At 54.6% G+C, this 24,333-nt stretch overlaps 2 protein-coding genes across 4 annotated transcripts; both read left to right on the top strand.

Annotated features, from left to right (window-relative positions):
- Nucleotides 1–3,623: 3,623 nt before the first annotated feature.
- Dact3 (dishevelled binding antagonist of beta catenin 3) lies at nucleotides 3,624–15,848 on the top strand. Of its 2 annotated transcripts, none has more exons than XM_021644126.2 (4): nucleotides 3,624–3,979; nucleotides 11,258–11,354; nucleotides 11,478–11,630; nucleotides 13,606–15,848. In XM_021644126.2, the coding sequence occupies exons 1-4, from the start codon at nucleotides 3,731–3,733 to the stop codon at nucleotides 14,931–14,933; spliced, it is 1,827 nt and encodes a 608-aa protein (XP_021499801.1). In that variant the 5' UTR covers nucleotides 3,624–3,730; the 3' UTR covers nucleotides 14,934–15,848. The 2 variants fall into 2 exon arrangements, with proteins under 2 accessions (XP_021499801.1, XP_060224919.1); XM_060368936.1 differs by having other exon boundaries at nucleotides 3,638–3,993.
- A 6,658-nt stretch (nucleotides 15,849–22,506) lies between these two features.
- Gng8 (G protein subunit gamma 8) lies at nucleotides 22,507–24,213 on the top strand. Of its 2 annotated transcripts, XM_021644125.2 has the most exons (3): nucleotides 22,507–22,645; nucleotides 23,716–23,801; nucleotides 24,011–24,213. In XM_021644125.2, the coding sequence occupies exons 2-3, from the start codon at nucleotides 23,718–23,720 to the stop codon at nucleotides 24,137–24,139; spliced, it is 213 nt and encodes a 70-aa protein (XP_021499800.1). In that variant the 5' UTR covers nucleotides 22,507–22,645; nucleotides 23,716–23,717; the 3' UTR covers nucleotides 24,140–24,213. The 2 variants fall into 2 exon arrangements, with proteins under 2 accessions (XP_021499800.1, XP_060232880.1); XM_060376897.1 differs by lacking the exon at nucleotides 22,507–22,645 and having other exon boundaries at nucleotides 22,653–23,801.
- The last annotated feature ends 120 nt before the right edge of the window (nucleotides 24,214–24,333 follow it).

Raw genomic sequence — 24,333 nt, 5'->3', positions numbered from 1 at the left:
GAATATGAGAGAGGGACATCGCATCTGCCAGAAAAGGGGAAGAGTGTGTAGCTCAGAGTGCACACCTCTAATCCTAGCACAGATTTCTGAATGCAAGGGAGGAGAAAGGAGGAGGGGAGAGGGTGAGGAAGAAGATGCACCACGATGGATGAGTGGGTACCATTCTCAGCATGGAGACACCAATCCTAAAAGTACGTTTAAGGGGCACAGATGAAGCCCTTGCCTAGAACCCACCAGGGAGGGTCTAGGGTCCTGGCTTAGCTGGAGGACACTTGTCTAGTATGTGCCAAGGTACCATCTTCCTCCATGAACAGCAAGTCAGGTGTGTTGCACACCTGCAGCCCTAAAACTGTAGGTGTAGAAGCAGGAAGGTTATAAGACTGAGATTCACAGGAAGATGAGGTGGCTCGGGGAGTAACGTGCTTGCAGAGAAGGCTGACCCAAGTTCAAGCCCCAGCCCAGCCTTTAAGGGACAAGAAGTTGTCCTTAAGACTCCAGGAAGTTGTCCTCTGACCTCCATACCACAGCGCAGCACATGCCAGCCACCCCCCTGCACTCACACACACACACAGCAAAATTTCTATCATCTTTGACTACATACATTATTTTTAAATTATATTTTAATTTGAAACCAGCCTGGGATACATGGACCCTTCTTTTTTTTTTTTTTTTTTAAATTCTTTTTGTTTTTGTTTTTGAAGACAGAGTCCTGGCTCAAACTTGATCTGTAGACCAAACTGGCCTCAATCTCAAAGATCTGTTTGCCTCTGCCTGCCAAGTGCTGGGATTAAAAGCCTGCTACACCCCTGCCCAGCTGGTGCAGTGTGTGTGTGTGTGTGTGTGTGGTATGCATGTGTGGAAACAAAAAGTCCATATCTTGGCAGTTGGTGGTGCTGCATACCTTTAATCCCATCACTTGGGAGGCAGAGGCAGGTGGATCTCTATGAGTTCAAAGCCAGCCTGGTCTACACAGAGAAACCCTGTCTCAGAAGAAAAAAAAATTGAGGCGGGGTGTGCAGAGGCGTGCCTGCAGAGGTCAATTATCTCCTTCCACCATCATATTCCTACCCAGCGAGAACCAGATCGTAGGCCTGGCTATCCCACCTAGATTTTCCGCACAGGCTCTCCTGTCGAATCAAGGCCACTAATTGGCTAGACTTGGCTGCCCTTCAAGCCTCAGTGATCCTGTGTCCATCCCCCAGCACTAGTCAGGCAAGTACGGGACCAGTCCATTTGGCCCTTTGCACGGATGCCAGGAATCTGGACTCAGTCCTCATGTTTTCACACTTTTCCCACTGAGCCATCTTCCTAGCCTTGGTGTTCTCCGTTGCAGTGACTTCTTGACAGGTGCTCCTTCCCCGTCTCCATTTTTGTCACCGTGCTCAGTGATGCTGGGTACTCAGTGGTGACCATGACACCTGAGGCCCTGCCCCCATGACAGAGTTGTGGACCAGTCCTGGGGACAGAGCTGATCTTGAATAGGTAGAGGAGGGCTGGGCAGGGAGCATAACAGGGCAGCCTGAAGCAGTCTGAGAGCATGGGCAGGCTTGTCTAGGGGAGCACCCAAGCACCATCTTGGCCCTGAGGGGAAAGGAAATGACCTGAAGGGATCACATGTCCCACATCTTTTTTTTTTCCTTCTTTTTGAGACAGGGTCTCTCTACATAGCTCTGGCTGTCCTAAAACTCACTGTCTAGACCAGGCTGCCCTTGAATTTACTGTCCACCTGCCTTTGCCTCGCAAGGGCTGGGATTAAAGATAGGTGCCATCATCATGCTGTCTTTTTCAACTCCAGACCCTGCCCGGGTCTCCGGTTGCTTGGTCACCCTCACTTTTGGCCCTCACCCCTCAACAGCTAAGAGTAAACTGGGATTCGTCTGAACATGATCATTCTTGTACTAGGGATTGAACCTACCAGGCTTCTTGAAGCACTTTCTACCACTGAGCCTCATCCCCAGTCCTTTGTTTGGGCTTGCTGTGTAGCCCAGGCTATCCTGGACCTGCAAATCTTCCTGCCTCATCATTTAGAGTACTGGGGTGACAGGCCTGAGCCACCACGCGTGGTTGGCACCGAGAGAATGGTTTTTAAGAACTACATATTTTAAATTATGTGTTTGCATGTGTGTCTATGCCCTAGAGTTGCCTGAGGTGACCAGAAGAGGACACCCGATCCCCTGATGCTAGAGTCACAGGCGATTGTGAGCCTCTTTTTCCACCCGTGTGACAGGAATTGAACCCAGATCTTCCGGAAGAGCAGCAAGCACGCTTAAGCCGCTGAGCCATCTCTCCAGCCCCAGTCCTTGGATTACAGGCATAGACAGTAGAAGCCATTGCTCAAAAAAAAAAACAAAAAAACAAACAATTCAGTATGTTTTTCTTTTTCTAACAGGCTCTCATAGTTAGCCCAGACTGGCTTCAAACTCAGGGTGATTCTTTTGTCCCGGTCTCCCTTACAGATACGAACTTTTTAAGAAGTCAAAGGTCCTTCGGTGGCGAACACCTGTAATCCTAGCACTCAGGGAGGCAGAGGTAAACTAATCTGTTTGAGTTCGAGGCCAGGCTGGTCTACAGAGTCCAGGACAGTCAAGGCTACACAGAGAAAAAGTCCTGCCACAGAAATTGCAGGCACACCGGGTGAAGTGACAGAGGCTGGCCGCCTGAGGGAGCGCTAGCCCCGCTTGCCCAGCGAGGGGAGGCAGGACTCAGCCTTCCAAAGTGGAGAGGCTCAGACTCAGGACCATAGAACGCTGAGAACAGAGCATCTCAGAAGAAAGAGAACAAAGCCTCTTAGAACCGGGAACAAAAGCCCCTGCGATCTCAGTTTGGTGGACCTCACAGCCCCACAGCATCTGGAAGACAAAAGATTCTCTTCTGGTCAAGTCATGGACTATTTCACCCAGGATCTTGTAATTCCAGACGTGTGTTGTTTCCATGAGACAGGAACTCGCTGTGTAATCCAGACTAGCTTGAAACTCACTATGTTGCTCCAGCTGGCCTCGAACTCTCAATTCTTTTCCTGCCTCAGCCTCCCCCATGATGGAATTACAGAGCCTGTGTAAGCGGGCCCTGCTTCAAAGCATAATCGTATCGTAAGATGTCCATTCCGTTTTGCTTTTGAGTGTCTGGGAAAGCTTCCTGGAAGAGGAGGCGTGATCCAGATTCCATCCTTGCCGATGATCCTCCTCCTGCGCAGACTCAGAAGCTGAACGCTCGGGAGGGGCAGCAGGAGCAGCGGCGGAGTTGTCACGTGGATCCAATCTCTATTTATAGACCACCCTGCCCGGCCAACCCAATGGCAACCAGAGCTCGCCCGCAAGAGGGCGGGGCCAGCTCCAGAATCAAGTGGCTGGCACCAATGGAATTGGAGCAAGGGCGGGCTTGTTTCATTGTGACGTAAAGGGGGCGTGATCAAAGCCCTTAGTCTGTGCACGAAGGGGCGTGGCGAGTCTGGTTCCCCGTAGGTAGTCGCGGTCGTGCGTTGTGGGGCGGGACGGGGCGGGGCGGAGCCGTGTGTCACGGAAGGCAGCACCCAATAGTAGGTCGCTGTCGAGCCGCCAGGGGCGTGGTCATGTAGATAAGGCGCGGGTGGGCGGCCCAATGGGCGGGCGCCTATGCAGATGAGACGGTGACAGCCGGGCCAGCGGGCGGGCGGGCTGCTGGGGCGGGGAGGTGGGACCGGCGAGAGGGGCGGCCGTGGGGCCCGGCCGGGCTGGGGCGGGGGGCCGCAGCCATGATCCGGGCCTTCTCGTTCCCGGTTAGCCCGGAGCGGGGTCGGCTGCGGGGATGGTTGGAAGGCAGCCTGGCCGGGCTCTGCGAGTTGCATTGGCTGCGAGAGAGGCAGGAGTACCGCGTGCAGCAGGCGCTGCGGCTGGCCCAGCCCGGGATGGGGGGCGCCGAGGCCGAGGACGAGGAGGACGCCGAGGAGGACGAGGATGCGGCAGCGGCGCGCAGGGCCGCGGCAGCCCTGGAGGAGCAGCTGGTGAGGGGTCGCCGGTCCGTGCGTCCATCCGTGCATCCCTCCCTCCCCCATCCGTTCCCCCACCTCCCCGTCTGTGTCGGTCTGCCTGTCTGGGTAGTGTAAGCTCAGGACACTGGTCTTAGGGAGGGGGAGTAGGCAGGGGGAAGGGGAGAGAGATAAGACTGGAGACCTGGCCTCCCCCACCCCCAAATTGAGCTGATGGGGAGGATGCGCGGCCCTCCGCTGGACCCTCAGCATGGAAGCCTGTTAACCGTCCTGGGCGCCTAGTGTGTGTCAAACCGAACACCCGGCTTCGTACAGTCTTCCCACCTCAGGAGGGTTTCAGAGTCCTCATTTTACAGAGAAAGAAACTGAGATTTAGAGACAGGAAGAGACTCACCCAAGGTCACACAACCGGCATTCAAACATAACCTCCCCCTGGGCCCCGCTCCCCGGGCTCCATCTTTCCTTAAGTCCCCGGGGTGCTTGGAGATCCCTGGAGGGGGCGGGGTGGGGGAAGGGGAATCTTCAGGCCTCTGGAGGGAAGGACCCACTGCTGAGAACCTCACAGTCCCTGAGGACCCCAGGGGGCATTTTGATCCACCGGATAACACTTCTCTCTTCTACTTGGTCCCATGCCCCGGTAACATAAGGGGGAAGCCTGGTGAAGGTGGCTCTCCGTGGCGCTCTAATGATGACTTTCAAATTGAAAAGGCCCCAACTCCCCCCCCCCATCACTCCTTGAGTCTGAAGACCCTTTCCGGGTGTCCCTCCCACCTTTCCATAACACAGCATCCCTGTTTTATTTTCTGAATCCTGTCCCTGCTCTATAGTCTTCCAAGACCTGCATGGCTTCCAAAACCAGGGGAGGTCAGAGATGGGATCGTGGTCCGGCTCTAGCCGCTCAGTGCTCTTCTGCCCCTCTGTCTCCGTCTCTCTTCCCTTCCCCCAGCCCACTCCCCTGGCCCATCCCAGTCCCTAAGCCTCTGTGCCTGTGTACATGTGTGTGGTCAGAGCTTCCCGTTTAGGGAAACCTGAGCCGAGGCTGTGGGGGTGGGGAGGGGGCTCTGGCTGTTGCTGACCTCGGCTGCCCCCTCCCCAGATGGGAAGTGGGGAAAGGCGTTGAGGCCAGACGCCCAGCCCCACCCCCCAACGGCCTGACCGTGCAAGGAGTGGGACCTTACACATTCTTCTCCAAGCAAAAACAGCTGTGGGAGGCCCCGCCCCCTCCAAAAGTTACAGAAGCGGGGGGGGGGGGGGGGCTGTTCAGCCGCTCCCCCTGCCCTGGGCTTTGCCAGACCCCACTATCCCACTAGAAGGAGGGAGAGGGCACCGCTGTAGACCAGGACTGGCCTGGCCTCTCTCCCTCCTCACTCTCTGCCCCTCACTTTCCATGCATCCGTTTGCCTTTCTACCCCACTTCTCACTGCTTACTCCTCCTGGCTGGCACGGAGGTGGTGATGGAAGAGGGGACTGTCCCTTCACGCTCCACCCCTTCCCCACTGTCAGCAGTGAAGTCTTGATCCAGCCCCCAAAGAAGAGGTGGTGGGGGACTGGGATAGGAGCCTGGCTGATGGAGGAGAAAGCGCTACATATAAACACCTGTGGCCTGGAGGGTTCCTGGGTCCTTCTGAAGACGAGCAGGGTCACCTCATGAGACAACCCACATCTCCACCCATCACTCAGAAACACACTCCCTTTGAAGCAAACAAAACAAACAAGCAAACAAAAAACCCTGAAGATGTGGCCACGTCAGGTAAAGAGCAGAGGTATTGCAGGAAAGAGAGGCATGAATATTGTGTATGGAGGGGTCCTGTTTGCTCCTAGGAAGGAAAAAGATCCCTTCCAGCAAGGAGGACTTGAGCTAGACTTGCAAAAGGACTTCTTAACGTAGATGAAACACCGGTTGGAATGTAAAAAGAGGAAAAATGATATGCGGAAGTTTGGGCAAAGAAGTCTCTCAAGACAGCGGGTCATTTAAAGATGAACTCAGGCTGTCTGTTCCCTCAACTCTTGACTCTTCACCCTAGCGGAAAAACTGAAATGAGAGCTGTGGAATCCATCTCTCCCACCCCTAAGACCCATCATTTTACATATAATTTTAATTATGCAAACAGTATTTGAAAGTACTCCTTGTGAGATACTTTCTTATAATAATGTAAGCTAGCATTGATGAAGCACTGAAAAGAACTGTTCTTTTAATTCATTTTAGCCATTTCAGTAAGCTTATCAAAGACCTGGTTGTATGATTCCCATGTTTCAGATGAGGAAAATGAAGCCCAGAGAAGCCAAGACATCCACTCAAGGTCTTACAGCTGGCCTGTGGAAGAGATGAGTTGAATCTTGGACACTAGGTACCAAGCCACACAAATATTTCATTGTCCTACACAGTTCCCCCTCATCTCTCCTTTGATTCCCTGTGTTAGGAAGGCCACTACTGTTTGACCTTAGCTTGAGTCCATTCTGACTTTTTTCTAATGTATATACTCCACTAAACAGTTTATAGACCAGGAAAGAAATGGAAAGCACTCCACAGAGCTTTGCTTTTTTTATTTACCAGTACAGGGGATGGACCTAAGGGTAAGGAGCAGGCTAGGCAAATGCTGTACTCCTGAGCCACGCCCCTAGCCTGTCACTGGGGGATTCTAGACAGGTGTTCTTCCACTGAGCCACACCCCCAGCCCCTCACTGGGGGATTCTAGGCAGGGGCTCTACCACTGAGCCACATCTCCAGCCCTGCACTGGGGAATTCTAGGCAGGGGCTCTACCACTGAGCCACATCTCCAGCCCCTCACTGGGGAATTCTAGGCAGGGGCTCTACCACTGAACCATGTCCCCAGTCCTCTATGTTTGTTTTTAGTTTAGTTTTGGTTTGGTTCAGTTTTTGAGATGAGATCTCACTGTGTAGCCCTGGTTGGCTACACCTGCTTCTGCTGCCTTGTCTGGCCCTTGCCCTCTTTTTGAGATTGGGTTTCTCTGTAATTCCTAGACAGGCTTTGAACTTTGCATGCTCCTGTCTTTGCTTTGCAGATCACTGAAGTATCTTAAACTGCACCCCTGGCTTGCCTCAAACGTTTTGCTATTTTATAAAATTCACATTTCTTGGGTGTGGTCCCAAAGCTTTGCCCATGGTCTTCAAAATGTGGCCCCTCCAACCAAAGGAGACACAAGCTGTGAAAGTGGTGAAATATGCAGATGTTGGGGTTCCAACCCAGGTGTGTCCAGAAGCTCTCAAGCTGGAACTTGATAACTTTGGTTTTTGCAGACCCTCCAGGCTTTATCCCATTGCCAACTCCCACCAGCAACAGCATACATGTGCAATGGTGGCTCCCATAAGATTGTCACCACTGGGTGACATCTGAGCACGTTGGCACCTGGGAGGTAAAGGCAGGAAGATTGGAAGTAAGTCATCCTTGGCTACATAGGGAGTTCAAGGTCAGCCTGGGCTACCTGAGACTGTCTCCAAACCTCAAAACAATGTACTGCCTATTGGCCCTGTGGCTTGTTTGTTTGTTTGTTTATTTGTCTGCAATGCCCCTATCATGATGAAGTCACAGGATGACACAGTGTATCCCTGTGTCTGTGATTCTGGCTTCCTCCCTCTCCTGTATAGTCCTCTTCTGCTACTCAATACTGTATCACAGAAAATCTGTCTTTGTCCATCTTAACAGCTATACAGTATTCCAGGAACCTTCAGGCATTCATTCATCACAAATTTCCTAGGTGCTAAGCTCAAGGGAGGAGTGTGCTGCTGTGAACAAATAGTCAGAAATCCCTGCCCCACTGAGAAATCACCTCCTAGTGAGACACAATAAATGAGTGATGCTCTGATATGTTTTAAAGTTAGGAGTTGGGAGAAAAAGCAGAGTGACAGGGTACAGAATGGCAAAGGGACTGTTTTAGAAAGGTGGGGGATGGGCGGTCACATTAGAAAAGCCCAAGTGGTAGGATTTGGGGTGAGGGTGGGGTGGGACCAAAGTGTGGTGACAGTCAGAGAGTCAGGCAGCAGATGGTCGACTTGGGACATGACACAGGCCATTGATGGGAGCCTAGGCCTGTGGCCTTTTTTTTTTTTTTCTTTTGGTTTTGCTTAAAGTTTGATTGATTGAGTCATGGGCATCACACACCCAGAGTGGGAGGCTCCAGCTGGAGGCATTTGTTGGCCTTAGTTGTACACACAGGGGCCACATCAGGGCTTCTGTTCCTGGAGGGGAGGAGGCCAGGCCTGGAGGAGTCAAGGGCTGGGGGGGCGAGGGGGGGATTGTGGCTGCTGTCCAGAGCCAGGCCAGTCTTTCTGCCCTAAATAGGCAGAGCTGGGTGCTGGTCCCCGCCCTCCCGAGAGAGGCCAGACAAGCCGCTTTTGTCTGAGGGTCAACTGTCTGCCCCAGGCAGCCGCTACCTCTGGTCTCACTCAGTCCCCTGTGAGACATTCCCTGGCCCTGCTTCTGTGGATTCCAAAGTAAGAAAAAATCCCAGATTTTTTTTTTCTTTAATTGTAGAGATAAGGTCTTCTTGCTCAGGCTGCCCTCAGACTCACTAAGTAGCCAAGGATGGCCTTGAACTCCTCATCCTCCTGCCTCTACCTCCCTAGTCAGTGCTAGGACTACAGGTCTTTTATGCAATCCTCCGGACTGAACCCAGAGTTTTCTGCTAGGCAATCACTCTTCCAGCCTAGGCCCCCCTCCTCCAGCCCTGGGGGTCTTGGTCTGTGATCAGTGCTGTAGCCACCAGTGCGGCTTGGCTTGCAGAAGGTTTTGCAGGAGGCACAAAAGCGTGGTTCTTTCTTAGGGGAAGAGCCAGGAGGTGTGTGAATTGCACGCCTTGAGTTTTATGTGAGGTAGCCAGCCTGCAGCAGCAGGGAGCACTGAGAGGAGACTTCTGTGGGAGCTTCACTTTGTGGGCTGGAGAGACAGCTCAGCAGCTGGGGGCACTGGCTGCTCCTCCAGAAGACCAAGGTTCAGGTCCCAACACCCACATGGCAACTCACAACTGTCTGTAACTCTAAGATCTGACACTCTCACATAGACATATATGTAGGCAAAGCAACAAAGCACATTAAGGTAAATAAATTAAAAAACAAAACAAACTTCCCTTTGGTGATAAGGGACAATGTCAGGAAGAGTGATATACCTAAAAAAGAAAGGTCAAAATGGAGGAGGAGGCAGCCTCGTGACCATCCTTGGCTCTACCTTCTCCTGCACATCCCCTTTTACCATGAACTCGACCTGAAGTTAAGGCCCAAGTATGGTGTGCCACATGCCAGCAACACCCTACTCAGAAGGTACAGGCAGGTCACAAGGTCAAGTTCATGCTCCCCTGCATGGCAAGTTTGAGGCCAGCCTGGACTATGTGAGAGGGAGACTGTCTCAGAAATGGCTGGGGGACATCTAGGGAGATGTCTCAGTAAGGTGCCTGACAGCTGAGCATGACATAAAAGCCAGGAAAAGGCTGGGTGAGGCTGAGAAGGCAGGGTCAGGAGGATTGTGGAGCTTATCGGAGCCAGGCTAGCCTAAGCAGGTGAGGCCCTGCCTCAAAAAATTAAAGATGAAGGGGCTAGACAGATGGTTCAGTGGTTGCAAGTCCTTGCTGAGTACCATGAGGTCTAGAGTCTGAATCTCACCACTACATGGCAAGCAGAATGCCTAGAATATGCCTCAGCAGCTCTAAAAGGAAAGTCACTGAGGACTGAACCTCAGGTTCAGGGGGACACCCTGCCTCAAAGGAGTAGGCAGAGAGTGACAGAGTACACTTGATACCCCTCCTCTGACCGCCACAAATGCACATACACCCACAGAGACACCTACATACATGGGTAAATAAATATCAAAAAACATAATTAAACACAACTTTGATTCCAGCACTTGGGAAGGAGAGGCAGGATCTCTGCAAGTTAAGGCCAGCCTAGGCTACATGGGGAGTTCTAGTTCTAGGGCTGAAGAGTGAGACCCTGTCTTAGTAAATAAACAATTAAACAAGTAAGTGAAGCAAGCAAGCAAGCAGGGCTGGAGAGATGGCTCCGTGGTTAAGACCAATGGCTGTTCCTCCAGAGGTCCTGAATTTGTTTTCCAGCTCCCATATGGCTCACAAGTGTCTGCAACTCTAGTTTGAGGGGATCTGATATCTCCACACACACACACACACACACACACACACACACAGACATACAATGAGACCAAACACCAATGCACATAAAAAATAAAAACATATACTTTTTTTTTTTTTTTTTTTTTTTTTTTTGAGACAAGGTTTCTCTGTGTAGCGTTGGTTGTTCTGAACTTGCTTTGTAGACCAGGCTGGCCTCAGACTCAGTGATTTGCCTGCCTCTGCCTCCCTGAGTGCTGGAATTAAAGGTGTGTACCACCAAGCCCAGCTTAAAAAAAAAAAAGAAAAAAAATTGAAAAAAAAAAAAACAAAAAACAAAAGCCAGGCAGTGGTGGCACATGCCTTTAATCCCAGCACTCAGGAGGCAGAAGTGGGCAGAGCTCTTGAGTTTGAGGCCAGCCTGGTCTACAGAATGAGTTCCAGGACAGCCAAGGCTACACAGAAAAACCCTGTTGAAAAGTAAATAAAAGCAGAGGCTATACTTAGTTGGTAGGCCGCTTTCCACCATACATGCTTGAATCTCTGTCCCAAGAGACAAAGGAGCTGGAGAGATGGCTCAGTTAAGAGCACTCACTGCTGTTGCAGAGAACTCAGGTTTGAGTCCCAGCACCCACACTGTGGCTCACAACCACCTGTAACTCCAGCACCCGAGAATCTGATGCCCTCTTCCCATCACCTTGGACACCGCACACACGGTGCACAGGCATACATTCAGACAAAACACCCATAGCATGTAATTAATTGGCTAATTAATTCATTTGATTAATTGTTAAAGATGCCAGCCTTGGTGGTGCCAGTGTTTAATGCCACCACTTAGGAGGCAGAAGCAGGCAGATCTCTTCGAGTTCAGGGTCTGTCTGGTTTACATAATGAGTTCCAGAAAAGCCACGGCTGCAGAGATGTCTCAAAACACAAAGAGGCAAAACGAAGACATAAAATGAGAGTGGAAGGGAACACGCTTTAGGGCTTAGGGAGCTGTGTGCACAGATGGGGCTTAGCTAACCAGAATGGACAAAAGATGGGCCCTTCTGGAGTCTTAACACACGTGGAAGGGAATACAGCATGAAGGACTTGCTAACAGCCGAGGGACAGAGAGCCGGCATTTCCAAGAGGAAATCTGCCAGGCCTCGGGGTTCATGAAGAGGAGGCAGGTGGGCTCCAGAGCCTTCTGACCACTCTGTCCTCCTTGTGCTTCAGGAAGCCCTGCCTGGGCTCGTCTGGGACCTGAGCCAGCAGCTGGGAGATCTGAGTCTAGAGTCTGGCGGCCTGGACCAGGAGAGTGGGCGCAGCTCAGGTGAGGGGTGGGGTCTTTCTCAGTGTCCTCTGTCCCTCAAGCAGCCCCTGTCTCTCCCAGACCCACCTCTTCCCTCCTTCACCCCAGGTCCCCTAATTGTCTCAACTTCTCCCTGGAATCCAGGCTTCTATGAAGACCCCAGTTCCACCGGAGGCCCCGATTCGCCACCCTCTACCTTCTGCGGGGATAGTAGCTTCTCCGGGTCTGGCTCCTATGGACGCCTGGGCCCCTCGGACCCTCGGGGCCTCTATGCCAGCGAGAGACCCAAGTCCCTAGGTACGTTAGATGGTGGGGCCCTATGACAGCCAGAGGATGGCTCTGAGCATCGAGTCCACTTTGGACTTCCGGTGCTGGCCGAGACCGTCGGTCTTGGTATGGTTTTAGCATCTCTCTTCCTTCTGGGCTTCAGTTCAGCTAATGCGGGGTCCTACGTGTCTATACTGCATGCGGGCGGCAAGGCATAGTGGCCCATGCTTTCAATCCTAGCGCTTGGAGGCAGAGGCAGAGACAGAGGCAGACAGAGCTCTGTGAGTTCAAGGCCAGCCTGGTCTACAGAGAGAGTTCCAGGGCAGCCATTGCTCTGTAGAGAGACCCTGTTTCAAACACCAAAAAAAAAAAAAGAGAGAGAGAGAAAAGAAAACAAACGGAAGGGAGGGAGGGAGGGAGGAAGGAAGGAAGGAAGGAAGGAAGGAAGGAAGGAAGGAAAAGAGATGCTGGGTATGAGTAGTGTTGGTACATGCACGTCTTTAATCCCAGCACTCGGGAGGCAGAGGTAGGTGGATCTCTGTAAGTTTGAGGCCAGCCTGGTCTAGAGAGTGAGTTCCAGGACAGCCAAGGCTACAGAGAAACCCTGTCTCAAAAAAAAAAAAAAAAAAAAAAAAAAAAAAAAGCCTGCCATAGCAATGCATACCTTTAAACTAAGCATTCACTTGGAAGGCTGATAGGCAGCAGGTCTCTGGGAGTTCAAGGCCAGCCTTGTGTACATAGTGAGTTCCAAGCCAGTGAGGGCCCCTTGAATTTCTTTTTTTCTTTTCTCTTCTTCCTCTCCTCCTTCTCCTTTTTTGAGACAGGGATATCTCTATTATGTAGCCCTGGCAATCCTGTTACTCACTAAATATACCAGGCCGGCTTCAAACCTACATGAGCCTCCCAAGATTGGAGGGAGGAGAGGCATGCACCACCAAACCTGGCCTCAAGAGAAAACTGGCTTTAGAAAATACAGACAGGGAAAGCTTCACTGAGCCCTTGACATCTGAGAGATGTGAGAACATAGGCCAAGCTGATTGATATCCCGGAGGAAGAGGCCAGAAAGCAGAAATCACAAAGACCCCAAGATCAGAGCCTGGCAATTTGGGGCTTCTTGGGAGGTCAGTGCAGCTGCAGATGCAAAAATACGAATGTGCAGGGTAAACAGAGGGGTGAGAGAGATCAGAGCAAGGCAAGTGATGAAGTCTTGAAGAGATTTTGTCATGAACCACGTAAAAGGGTATGAGTGGGGCAGGGTCTTCAGGGAGTAGTTTGCCCTATTCAGGCTGGGTTCTCAGCAGCTTTGATTTTATTCCTCCGTAGACCAGGCTGGCCTTGAACTCAGAGTTTTGCCTGCCTCTGCCTCCCAAATGCTAGGATTAAAGCACCACCGGCTCTTATTCTGGTCTTTTTCTGTAGCCCCGGCTGGCTGGCCCGGGACCTGGAGCGCTTCTCTGCAGTCTCCTCAGCATTACAAACGTGGGCCACCACACCTCGCTTAACTGTTGTTTGTTTGAAGGAGGCTCTCATGTAGCGCAGGCTGGCCACAGACTTGCTGTATGGCTGGGGGTGACCTTAAACCCCCGCCTCTCCTACCTCCATCTGCCCAGCGCTGAGACAACAAGCTTGTATCACTTTGTCCAACTTAGATTTGTTTTTGTTTTTTGAGGGTGGGAGGTGCCTCCAACATGCGAAGTGGCTGAGAGTGGCCTCCACCTCCTCAGTTCTGAGATGGATCACGGATGTGCACCACCAAGCCCGTTATTTGTTTATTTATTGTACACTATTAAGTTGCCCCATAACTGGATCATGGACATGCACCACCAGATCATTTATCTATCTATTTATTTATTTATGTATTTATTTATTGTACACTATTAAGGTGTTCCATAGCTCAGGCTGGCCCAAAACTGGAGGTGATCCTCTTGCCTCAGCTGCTTCATTTCTAGGCTAAGAAAGGCCTTTGAGAGCCCCTCCTCTCTCTTCCTCTGCTTCTCTTCCGCAGGCGACGCCAGTCCCAGTGCTCCGGAGTCAGTGGGCGCCCGGGCTGCGGTGCCTCGATCCTTCTCAGCTCCCTACCCGTCGGGGGCAGCCGGAGCGGAGGCCTGCTCCTCCGCAGAGCGGCGTGCGCGCGCGGGGCCCTTCCTGACGCCCAGCCCGCTGCACGCGGTGGCTCTGCGCAGCCCACGGCCGAGCGGACGCGTACCGTGCGGCTCCCCCGACGGGGCGGCTAGCCGACCCCTGGATGGCTACATCTCGGCGCTCCTGCGCAGGCGTCGCCGCCGGGGGGCGGGTCAACCGCGCACGAGTCCCGGGGGTGCGGACGGGGGCGCGCGACGCCAAAACGGCGCGCGCCCGCGGCCGCCCGAAGCGTCCCCGCCCCCCGGCGGCGCGCGACCCGCGCGGGAGCCGTCGACGGAGCGCGCCTGGGCGTGGGAGGCGGAGGTTCCGCCCGAACCCGCGCCTCCGGCCGCCCCGTCGCCGCCCTCCAGCCCGGCGGAGGGACGCCTGGTGAAGGCACAGTACATCCCCGGCGCGCCCGCGGCCTCCAGGGGCCTCCCGGGCCGCGCCGCGCGCCGCCGGGCTCCGCCGCTCACGCGAGGGCGCAGCGTGGAGCAGTCCCCGCCCAGGGAGCGGCCGCGCGCCGCGGGCCGTCGGGGCCGCCTGGCAGAGCCGCCTGGGCGTCGGGGATCGCCGAGGGCGCGCAAGGCGGCGCGCTCGCAGTCCGAGACCAGCCTGCTGGGCCGCGCGCACGCCGCTCCGCCTCCCAAGTACCCCACGGCCGAGCGGGACGAGCCCCGACCACCAAGGCCCCGGCGCGGCCCCGCGCCCACGCCCACCGTCCAGGCCTGCCGTCGATGGCGCTCCACGGCCGAGATCGACTCGCCCGAAGGCCGACGTGCCCGCGGCCGCGTGCCCGCCCCGCGCGGCCCTGCGCCCTCGCCATCCGCGCCCCCGCGCCGGCTACTGTACGGTTGCGCGGGCAGCGACTCCGAGTGCTCAGCGGCAGGGCGGCCCGTGCCACTGGGCCGTCGGATGCCGTCCGGATGCGCCCCCGGGGGCTACGGCGAGAGCGAGTCGAGTGCCAGCGATGGCGAGTCGCCTGCCTTCAGCTCCGCCTCCAGCGACTCCGACGGCAGCGGAGGCCTCGTGTGGCCGCAGCAGCTGGTGGCGGCCGCCGGGGCCTCGCCGTCGGGGCCGGGGGGTGTGGCGAGTGGAGCGACCCCGGCGGGGCCGGCCAAGGTCTTCGTGAAGATCAAGGCATCCCACGCGCTGAAGAAAAAGATCCTGCGGTTCCGGTCGGGTTCTCTGAAGGTCATGACGACTGTGTGAGTTGGGGGGGGATGGGCTTGGGCTCCCACCTCCATGGCCTCTTCACCCACCCACCCCCTTCTCATCCTTGAGCCCCTCCACACCCACCTTCCAAAGACCACCGGTTTTCTCTGCTTCCAAAGACCCTCCTCACTCACTGCCCGCCATCCATAGCCGTCCTGGAGAGGCTGCCCCTCTCTCCTCGCTGGGAGGTGCCCAGATTGGCCCAGTACAGCTGGTTTTTAACGTCGTGGACCAGAAGGCGCCCCTCTTTGGGCCTCACTCTCCCCATCTGTACAATGGGTGTCCATGTATGCAAAAGCCGTAATTCCATTCAGTTCCACCCCCCAACCCCCCTTTTAGTTTGAGAAGCTTAGTCTGTTTTCTCCTCACTTCTCTCACGTAGCCTTCTCATTCCTCCTTTCCTTGCCCAGAAAGGGCTCCCTTCTCATTCACAAAGTGCCCCCTCCATGTCCGCGGACCCTTAGGATACCCCTGGGGCCCCGGGTCAGAGACTGTCTGACTCAGGTCATGCCTGCAGAGTGCCCTGGAAGAGGAAGTGGCACTGTCTTAGGGGCTTTGAGGGTCAAGTAGGAGTTGCCAACACCTGGAAAAGGACTCTTTCTGCTCCATCCCTGGACAGTGATGGAGGATTGGCAGGTTAGAGAGGAAGGAAGATGGTTTCAATCTGGTGCCTCTCCCCGCGGGGAGTCGGGGAAGCTGAATGACCCTCAGCTGTTCCAATCCAGTGGGGTTTTTTATTTGTTTTATTGTTGTTTTGTTTTTGTTTTTTGTTTTTTTTTTTGTTTTGTTTTGTTTTGTTTTTGATTAAAGGAATCACTGTATTTATTATGACAATGGTGACTCCCCGGTGCATGGGGGGCCAGATTCTGTGTCTCTCTAACCTCTTTGTAAATAAATGCACAATGTTACATACTCCCTGGGTTCCTGTTCTGCCTTAAAATGAGAGTTGTGATCCTTTTTCTTTCAAGAGGCATGTAGGAAGCACCTTCGGTTTGCTGTGGACTGGCAATGTGCACAGGTGGTGGGTCCCAGGTTGAATTTTAACCTCACTTCATGACCCCTGACTTTTTCTTCAGGAACTCTGACCTTTGTGTTATATTTGGACATCATTTTATGTTTTCGTAAAAAGGGCAAGTGAAGATCGAGGCTGCCTGGCTGGCTGTGTGTATCAAGCTCCTGTTCCAGGGTGTGAGTTCCGGTTCTCAGAGCCCTTGCAAAGCCCCGCTCAGCGTCCCCGTGTGTGTCCAGTGCTGTAAGGCAGCGGGAGACGCAGGCAGGAGCGGCCCTGGAAGCCCCAGGGCCAGCCACCGTGCTGTATGAAGTGGCGGCAACAGCCCGGGGCACCTCAGGAGGGTCTCCCCACGTGCGGCACTGCTTGTGCATGCCTCACACCACACACACTCTGAAGAAGTCATCTTGAGATGGGGGATTGGAGAGTCTGCTGCTGCGCAAGCCCGAGGACCTGAATTTGGATCACTAATAAGTATGTAGAAGCCAGGCGTGGTGGGAAAAGCCAGGGAGGCGTGGGTGGGCAGATCTCCAGCCTGGCGTACCCAGTGAGTGAGTTCCAGGCCAGCCTGGGCCAGGGATCCCTGTCTCAATAAGGTTTGCTAACAACAACAACCCCTGTTAGAGACAGGCTGTCCCGGGGTAGCTGAGCTGGCCATGAACACGTTCTATAACCCACATCAGCCTGCAGCTGGAGATCCTCCCGCCTCAGCCTCAGGAGTTTGGAACCGCAGGCATGCCTCAGCACATCTTCCAGTCACGTTCATTTTGACGATCTCCTGGTGTGAGGTGGCTGTGTTAAATCAGCACGTCTGCCCGTCTGCTTTAGTTTTAATCTTTAATTAGTTTTTTGAGACAGGGTTTCTCTGTGTAGCCCTGGCTGCACTCACTCTGTAGACCAGGCTGGCCTCAAACTCATAGGGATCTGTCTGCCCCTGCCTCCCGAGTGCTGGGACTAAAGATGTGGCCACCACCCAGCTAGCTTACTTTTTTATTTTTATGTGTATGGGTGCTTTGCCTGCGTGTAGGCCTGGTGCCCACAGAGGCTGGAAGTCATCACATCTTCTGGAATTGAACTCAGGTCCTCAGGAAGAGCAGCCAGTGCTCTTAACCACTGAGCCATCTCTCCAGCCTCTATTTCTCCGCTTTGGCACATCCTTCTGTGTGGGGTTTGCTCCTTGTGTCTTCTCTTACGTGAACTGCCTTTTTGTAGCCTTTACATGTTTCTTTTTCCTATTGGTTAAGCTCAGCAACTATGCCCATTCCGTAAGTGGGTAAATAGACATCTGGAGAGGCCATTACTAGCCCTGGTCACAAGGCCTCAGGACAGTCAGCGTTCAGGATCCAACCCCACCTCCTTCCACAGAGGGAGGAATGGGATGTGTATCTGTCCGGGTGGGTCCATGCCCCTGAGGGAAAAGAGCACAAGTCCACTATGCTCATCTCTAGCTCAGCCACGCTCTGGGGAAGAAAACAAAGTCCATGCTCCACCATAGTGGGGACAGAAGGGACAAGTACCAGGAAATGATGGGCTGGGGTATGGCTCAGTGGGTAGAGCACATGCCTAGTGTGAATGAAGGGCCAGGCTCCAACTTGGCACCCAGAAGCCAGGCATGGCTGGGCACACTGTAATCCCAGCACTTGGGAGGTGGAGGCAAGAGGATCCCAAGTTCGGGTCGTCCGAAGTTACATAGTGAGCTTGAAGCTAGTCCACGTGGAATTCATAGACAGAGCCAGGTGTGATGGCGCAGCCCTGCAATCCCAGCACTCTGGAAGGCAGAGGCAGGTGGATCTCTGTGAGTTCGAGGCCAGCAGGACAGCCAAGGCTACACAGAGAAACCCCGTCTCGAAAGAAAGAGAAAGGAAAGAAAGAGAAAAAGTCAGAGATGGGTAACTAGGAAATAGGTGGGTGGATGGATGGATGGATGGATGGGTGGATGGATGGATGGATGGATGGATGGATGGGTGTTTAGGGACGGGGAGCTCAGAGGTAGAACTGCTTAAGAGGCACAGGCCAAGAGTTTGATCCTTGGCACTTGGGACTGAGAATGATGTTATTTTCAAAAGTTGTTCCTTGGGGGATATTTATTCCACTGGAGAGGCAGCTGAGGTCAGAAAGGAAAAGGGACTTGGCGAGGGCTCCTCAGGCCCATAGTGATGGCCCAAATAAATAGGAATGGTTGTTCCACTCTCTCCCAGCCCCACTGAGATTTCTGTCGCTGAGGACCACCTTGATCCTCCCACCTCCATCTCCCAGGTGGGGTTGTTGATGTCATCCTGAAGCATATACTCCCCACCTCTCAGTGTGTGCTTGAAAGGGGGGCTCACTCTGTTGACAGGCTGGCCTCAGCCTTCTGAGGTATTGCATGCGTGCCCATTCCACGTCTGGCTAATGGCCTTTTTCCACATGCTTGCTATACCCATCTCTTCCTTGGTCACAGGGGAAGATCTTTGGGCAGGGGTGGGGGTGACTTAAAAGTTGATGAGGAACCTGAGAAGGGAAGAACAGATAGTCCTGGTGGCACATACCTGTCATACCTGCACTCTGCAGACAGGTCGAACTGTTTTAAATTTGTGACCAGGATAGACTACATGGTGAGTTCTAGGCCAGCCACCTCCACAGCCTCCTGGCACCTTTTCTTGTTCTGAACCTCTTAAGCTTGCTATGGGAGCTAAAGATATGGTTGAGTGGTTAAGAGTATCTTTTTTTTTTCTTTATTTTGTCATTATTATTATCTGGTTTTTTGAGGCAGGGTTTCTCTGTGTAGCCCTGGTTGTCCCGGAATTCTGTAGACCAGGCTGGCCTTGAACTCACAGAGATCCTTCTGGCCCCACCTCCCATGTGCTGGGATCAAAGGCCTGCGCCACCACCACCCGGCAAGAGCATCTGTTCTTGTGGAGGAACTGGGTTTGAGCCTCAGCACCCACATGGTGACTCGTGACCCTACGGCTCCAGTTCCAGGGGATCCATCACTCTCTCGTGCTCTCCGCACACATGCGGTGCACAGACATAACATTCAAGCACAGCATTCATGTCCAAAAGTAAAAATAGTGTTTTAAACAATAAAAATTAATCTTCGGGGGCAGGAGAAAAGGCTCAGTGGTTAAGAGTACTTTGTTCTTGCAAAGGATCTGGGTTCGGTTCGCAGCACCCACATGATAGATCACAACCATTCGTAGTTACCTGCATGGTTGCACATACATACATGCATGTATACGTGCATACATACATATAGAGGCAAAACACATACAAAATAAATCTTTAAAACATGGAAAGAACATGGTGGTGGCACACACCTCTTAATCCCAGCACTCAGGAGGCAGAGTCAGGCAGATTTCTGTTAAGTTTGAGGACAGCCTGGTCTGCAGAGTGAGTTCCAGGACAGCCAGGGCTACACAGAGAAACCTGTCTCAAAAAACCAAAATAAATAATTTAAAGAAATGAAAAGAGAAATTGCTGTGTAGCTAAGGCTGGCCCCATGCTGAATGCTGGGATCACAGGGGTGTGGCCCTGTGGCTTCTTGGATGCCTGGAAGCACTCTTCCGCCTGAGATGCCTCCTCCAGTCCTACCCCCTACTGCCCTTTGTTGTTGTTTGAGACGGGGTCTCATAATGTAGCTCTGGCTGTTCCGGTGTAGACCAGGTTAGCCTCACGCTCAGAGCTCTGCCTGCCTCTGCCTCCCGGGTGCTGGGATTAAGGGTGTGTGCCACCACCGCCAGGCCCCTACTGCCGTGTTTTTGTTTTGTTTTGTTTTGTTTTGTTTTTTGGGGGGCTGTCCTCACTCTCTAGCACTAGCTGAGGTGGACCTCACTATGTAGTCCAGCCTACCCCAGAATCTCTGGTCTTCCAGGTTCATCTTCCTCAGTGCTGGGATTACAGGTACCCTGGGCCTTGGTTTTAGACAAAGGCCGTGTGACTTCTTTACAGGGAACATGCTGACAGGGTCAGAGGCAAGAGGCAGAAGCCTGATGAGGAAGCCAAGAAAATAGTGAAGCCGGAGGGAGTTGTGGGAAGAAACTGGGTTCCGGACTTGCTTTAAAACGCTTAAGGCTTAAGGTCTCAGAAATGGCTCAGTCGGTTGACGGCCTTCGCCACCAGGCCTGAGAACCGAGGCTCACGAGGTGTCCTCTGACTACCACGCCAAGGCTGTGGCACAGGCACACGCTCCCCCATACACACAAAAAATAAGTAAAACGTAAATACATATTTAAATAATAGGCGGCTGAGTTCTGCAGATTAGGAAGGAGGTGGAGGCCATCCAGACCGTGTCAGTCTGTCCTTCCTCTAGCCTTTGGTCAGGAGACAAGGTCGTCACCCTCTCTTTTCAGCTTAAAGTAAGCTGGGTTTCTTCCTCAATGGAGGCCTAGGTCAGATCCGGGGATGAAAACCAGCTGCAGGAGGCGCCGGGCTCGGCGCTCGCCCAGGCCCCTCCTCGGCGCCGGCAGACACCGCTCCTCGGCTCCCCTCCCCCTCCCGCAGCCCCTGCCCGGGGCCCTGGCACGTCCGGCGCGCCTGATGCTTTCCAGATGTGGGCCGCGTTCTCCTTCCAACCTGGCCCTGTGCGCCCACAAGGGAGGGGTCAGGGAGCCAGGGTCCCAGCTCCAAAAAGCAATCAGGGTGGCTCAGGCCTGTCATACCAACTCTCCAGGGAGGGTTACAAGTTCAAAGCCTGCCTAGGCCACAGAGTGAGTTCAAGGCCAACCTAGCGCAACTAAAGGAGACTGTCTCAAAATGAAGAGGGCCTCGGATGTAGCTCAGTGGTAGAGCTCGTGCTTAGCACGCGTGAGACGTTGGATTCAATCCCCAGTCCTGGGGGGTGAGAGCTATCAGAGGCTTATTTCTTTCCCCCACCAGGTTGGCTTCCCAGTGCAGGCGGTGAAAACCAAACTGGGGTAGAGCTGTCTCCGACAGACACGCCTCTCCCTACCCCACCCCTTTCCAGGAGAACCCTGGGAGGCAAAATGAAAAAGAACAATCCCCCCAACCCCCTACAGGCCTCGGCCGGTCCGCCACACCCCCACAAAGCCCCACCCTCGACCACACCCACACCAGGTCCCGCCTCCGCGGTGTGGTCCGGCGGAGAAGGTGCCCTCAGCCTCTCGTTTGTCTCTCGGCCAGCCCGACTCGGTCTCTGAGAGTCTGTCTCCAAGTCTGTCTGTGTGTCTGTCTGTCGCCTGTGACTCTCCCTGTGCATCCCATCTGTCCTGCGTCTGTCTCTCTTTCTGCACTTAGTTCCCCTGTCTCTCTCTGCACCTCTCCCCTCTCTCTGAAGGTCTCTGCCCCATTTTCGTCCACTCGCTCTGATCCCTCCCTCCCCTCATCTTCCCGGGACCCCCAGATCGTCGGTTTCTGTCCCCGGTAAGGCGTCCAGAACGCCCTGCCTTCGCCGCCCCTGCGCGCGCCTCGTGTGACTTTGGCTCGCGGGCGCCCCCGTGTGGCTAGCGGCGGGGCCTCGCGGGCGCCGAGGGCGAGCGCGCAAGAGAGCGAAGCTGTGGGGTCCCACGCGGCAGCCAGAAGAGGCGCGACCCACGCCAGGAGGTGGTGTGTGGCTGTGTGACAGGGAGAGCAGGAGTGGCACGGAGAAAGGAACTGGGACGGTCCGAGCAAAGCGAGACACTTGGAGAATGTCAGCGAGACTGTGTCTGCCGCCCTGGGGGGTCACGAAAAACCGGGTGGTCACGTGTGACACTAACAGGGCCATGTTTGTGGTTGCCCGTGCAAAAGTGTGTGATTGTTTGGGGGGTCTCAGACGTGAGTGCACAGGTGGGACTGGGGAAAGGCTGAAGGAGGAAGAGAGAGCACGGCGAGCATTTGCGACACGGGCTGTGAGGTCCAGCAGAAACCTGTGTCCACGACCGTGTGAGTGAGTGTGTGTGTGTGTGTGTGTGTAAACACAAAACCATTGCATGTCAACTATGTATGACACTAAAAGTGTGTGGGCGTGGCGGGAATTACATGCGACCATGGGGGGAGGAGGAGCTGTGGGCCCTTGTGTATCAGGAAACCGACCAACAGGAAATGTCAGCACACACAGGTAACCCTGGAAAGAAAACCTTTCGGTCCTGTGTCATAGTAGGCAATGGAGCGCTGTCCGAGAGTCTGAACTAGTTGTATGTCGATGTGTGAGATGCTGAGAAAGTGTGAATGGGAACTTGGAGCAGACTTAAAACTGTGCTCGGCGATAGCAGGTAATGGCGTGTTACCTCTGACCGTGCGACGGTGACAGCGCTTTGTGGAGACCTTTGTCATCGGGGATGTGTTGAGGACTGAGGCCCTGCTCTGTGACCCAGCAAGGGAGCATGCATTCCCCGCGTGAGCGACTTTTGAGCATGAGCCTGTGTGCCGCTAAAAGGGTCACTGTGATGGGGTGACGCCGCTCGTCTGTGTGTGCAGGAGTGAGAGGCTTGTGTGCGTGCGTGTACACACCCAGAAGGACCATCTTTCTCTGCAAGTGTGAAAGGGGGACTCCAGAGAAAGACGTGCTGGGAGCAGGAGTGACAGGAGAGAGAAAAGGAGGGAGAGACGCAGCAGGGAGAGGACCGGGAGACACAGGCCCAGGGCGTGGAGACAGGTGGTGCCTAGGAGGAGGCGGTCCTGAGGGGCTGCACCTCGGGGGAAGGGGCGGGGCTGGGAAGGGGACCGGCGCTGCCTCGGTCAGCCTCTGTCACCCGCCAGCCATCCCAGCCCTGAGCTGCAACAGGTAGGAGGCTCCCGTCCCGGCCCCAGTAGCCGGTCGGTGGCCACTGTGTGTGCGTCTGGGACTGAATGAGTGAATGGGTGAATGAGGGAATAAATGGCTTTATACTTCCGTGTGTCTCCATCACCCCCTCTGTTCCCCTGTTTATCCCTCCCAGTCTCTCTTGTCTTTCCTTGCTCCATTTCCCTCCTAACCCCGCCATGTCCCCTTCTGTCCGGGTCCCTCCTCTCCTGTCTTCCCTATCTCCTCTGTTCCTGTCCCCTCCGTACCTCTTTCCTTCCCTATACCCTGGCCCTTTGTTCTTTTCCATATCGTCTTCCTTCATCATCTGTCCCCTCATACATCTGTCTCCACCCTCAGTCTATTTTCCTTCTCCGCGTCTGTCGCTCTGTCCCTCCCTTGGCCTTTCCACTTGTTCCCCTCTCTGTCCTCTCTGCCCGTCAACAGGGCTGGCTGGATTGGCTTGCCCTAACCCTCTCCCCTGCCTGCTAATGAGTAGAGGAGCCTTTGAGGCAGCCAGGGCTGGAGTAGGGGTGGGTCCCTCAGGGTGGCGGAGGGGGCAGCTGCTGCTGAGGCCCTAATGAGGCCCCCTCTGCGCCCCTCCCGCCGAGATCTTAATTCTCAGTCCTCCCTGGAGGCGCTGCTAATTGGCCTGGGGAGGGGCCCCCCCTTCCTGGCTCAGGCTCTGTCCCCAGGGGGTGAGGGCACCTGGATCCGTAGATTCTGATCAAGCACCTGTGGCCTTGTCCTTCTGGCCCTCCCCCCTCCACCTGCCTCTCAGCCTCCCATCTGTGTATCCCCTCCTCCTTTCCCCGGCCCCTCTGCTCTCCTCCAGCCGCCTCTTGGTACACCCCCCCCCCCCCGCCATCGGGTCACCCCTCCATCCTCCTGTCCTCTTGAGTCGTCACCCTTTTCTCAACCTGCCTCTGGGACCCCATTCGCTCGCAGTGCCAACCGCTTCTCCTGTTACTGGGTCACACCACAGCTTCTCACTACTCCCCGGGGGACCCAGGGTGTTCCAGGAGCCCCCAGTCCCCACTCCTGCCGGGCATTTAACCCCTTTCCTGCCGCAGCCATGTCTAACAACATGGCCAAGATCGCTGAGGCTCGCAAGACGGTGGAGCAGCTGAAGCTGGAGGTGAACATCGAGCGCATGAAGGTGCGTTCATCCGCGGGAAAACAGGTTGGGGGTCTGCGGCAGGCTCCGCTGAGGGCGGAGCCTGGAGCTGAGGCCGGATGGGGAGGTGGGGCTCCGGTCGGGGGCGTGGCCAGCCCAGGCGTGGTCAGGACCCGGGGCGGGGATTTGGACGCTCCCCAGGGACCAGGCCACTAGGGCGGGTCAACTGCATCTCTACCCGTCACCTGCAGGTGTCGCAGGCGGCGGCTGAGCTTCTGGCTTTCTGCGAGACGCACGCTAAGGATGACCCACTGGTGACGCCTGTCCCCGCCGCCGAGAATCCCTTCCGTGACAAGCGACTCTTTTGCACCCTGCTCTGAGCCCTCAAGAAAGCTTTATCCTCCCCCGCCGAAGTATGAAATCCAATAAACTTGGTAACCTGCTGGCGCCTGCACTTTAGGGAAATCGAGGCATGGGCGGAGCGTGGGGGCCAGCTTTGGGGGAGCTTGCGTCTGTCCCTTCTGTTTCTTCCTGAGCGTGTGTGGAGTGAGAGGTGCGGGGATGGAGAAGCGCT

This window comes from Meriones unguiculatus, chromosome 1, assembly GCF_030254825.1.
Source record: "Meriones unguiculatus strain TT.TT164.6M chromosome 1, Bangor_MerUng_6.1, whole genome shotgun sequence".
Lineage (NCBI taxonomy): Eukaryota > Metazoa > Chordata > Mammalia > Rodentia > Muridae > Meriones > Meriones unguiculatus.
This window is presented reverse-complemented; position numbering and strand designations above follow the sequence as displayed.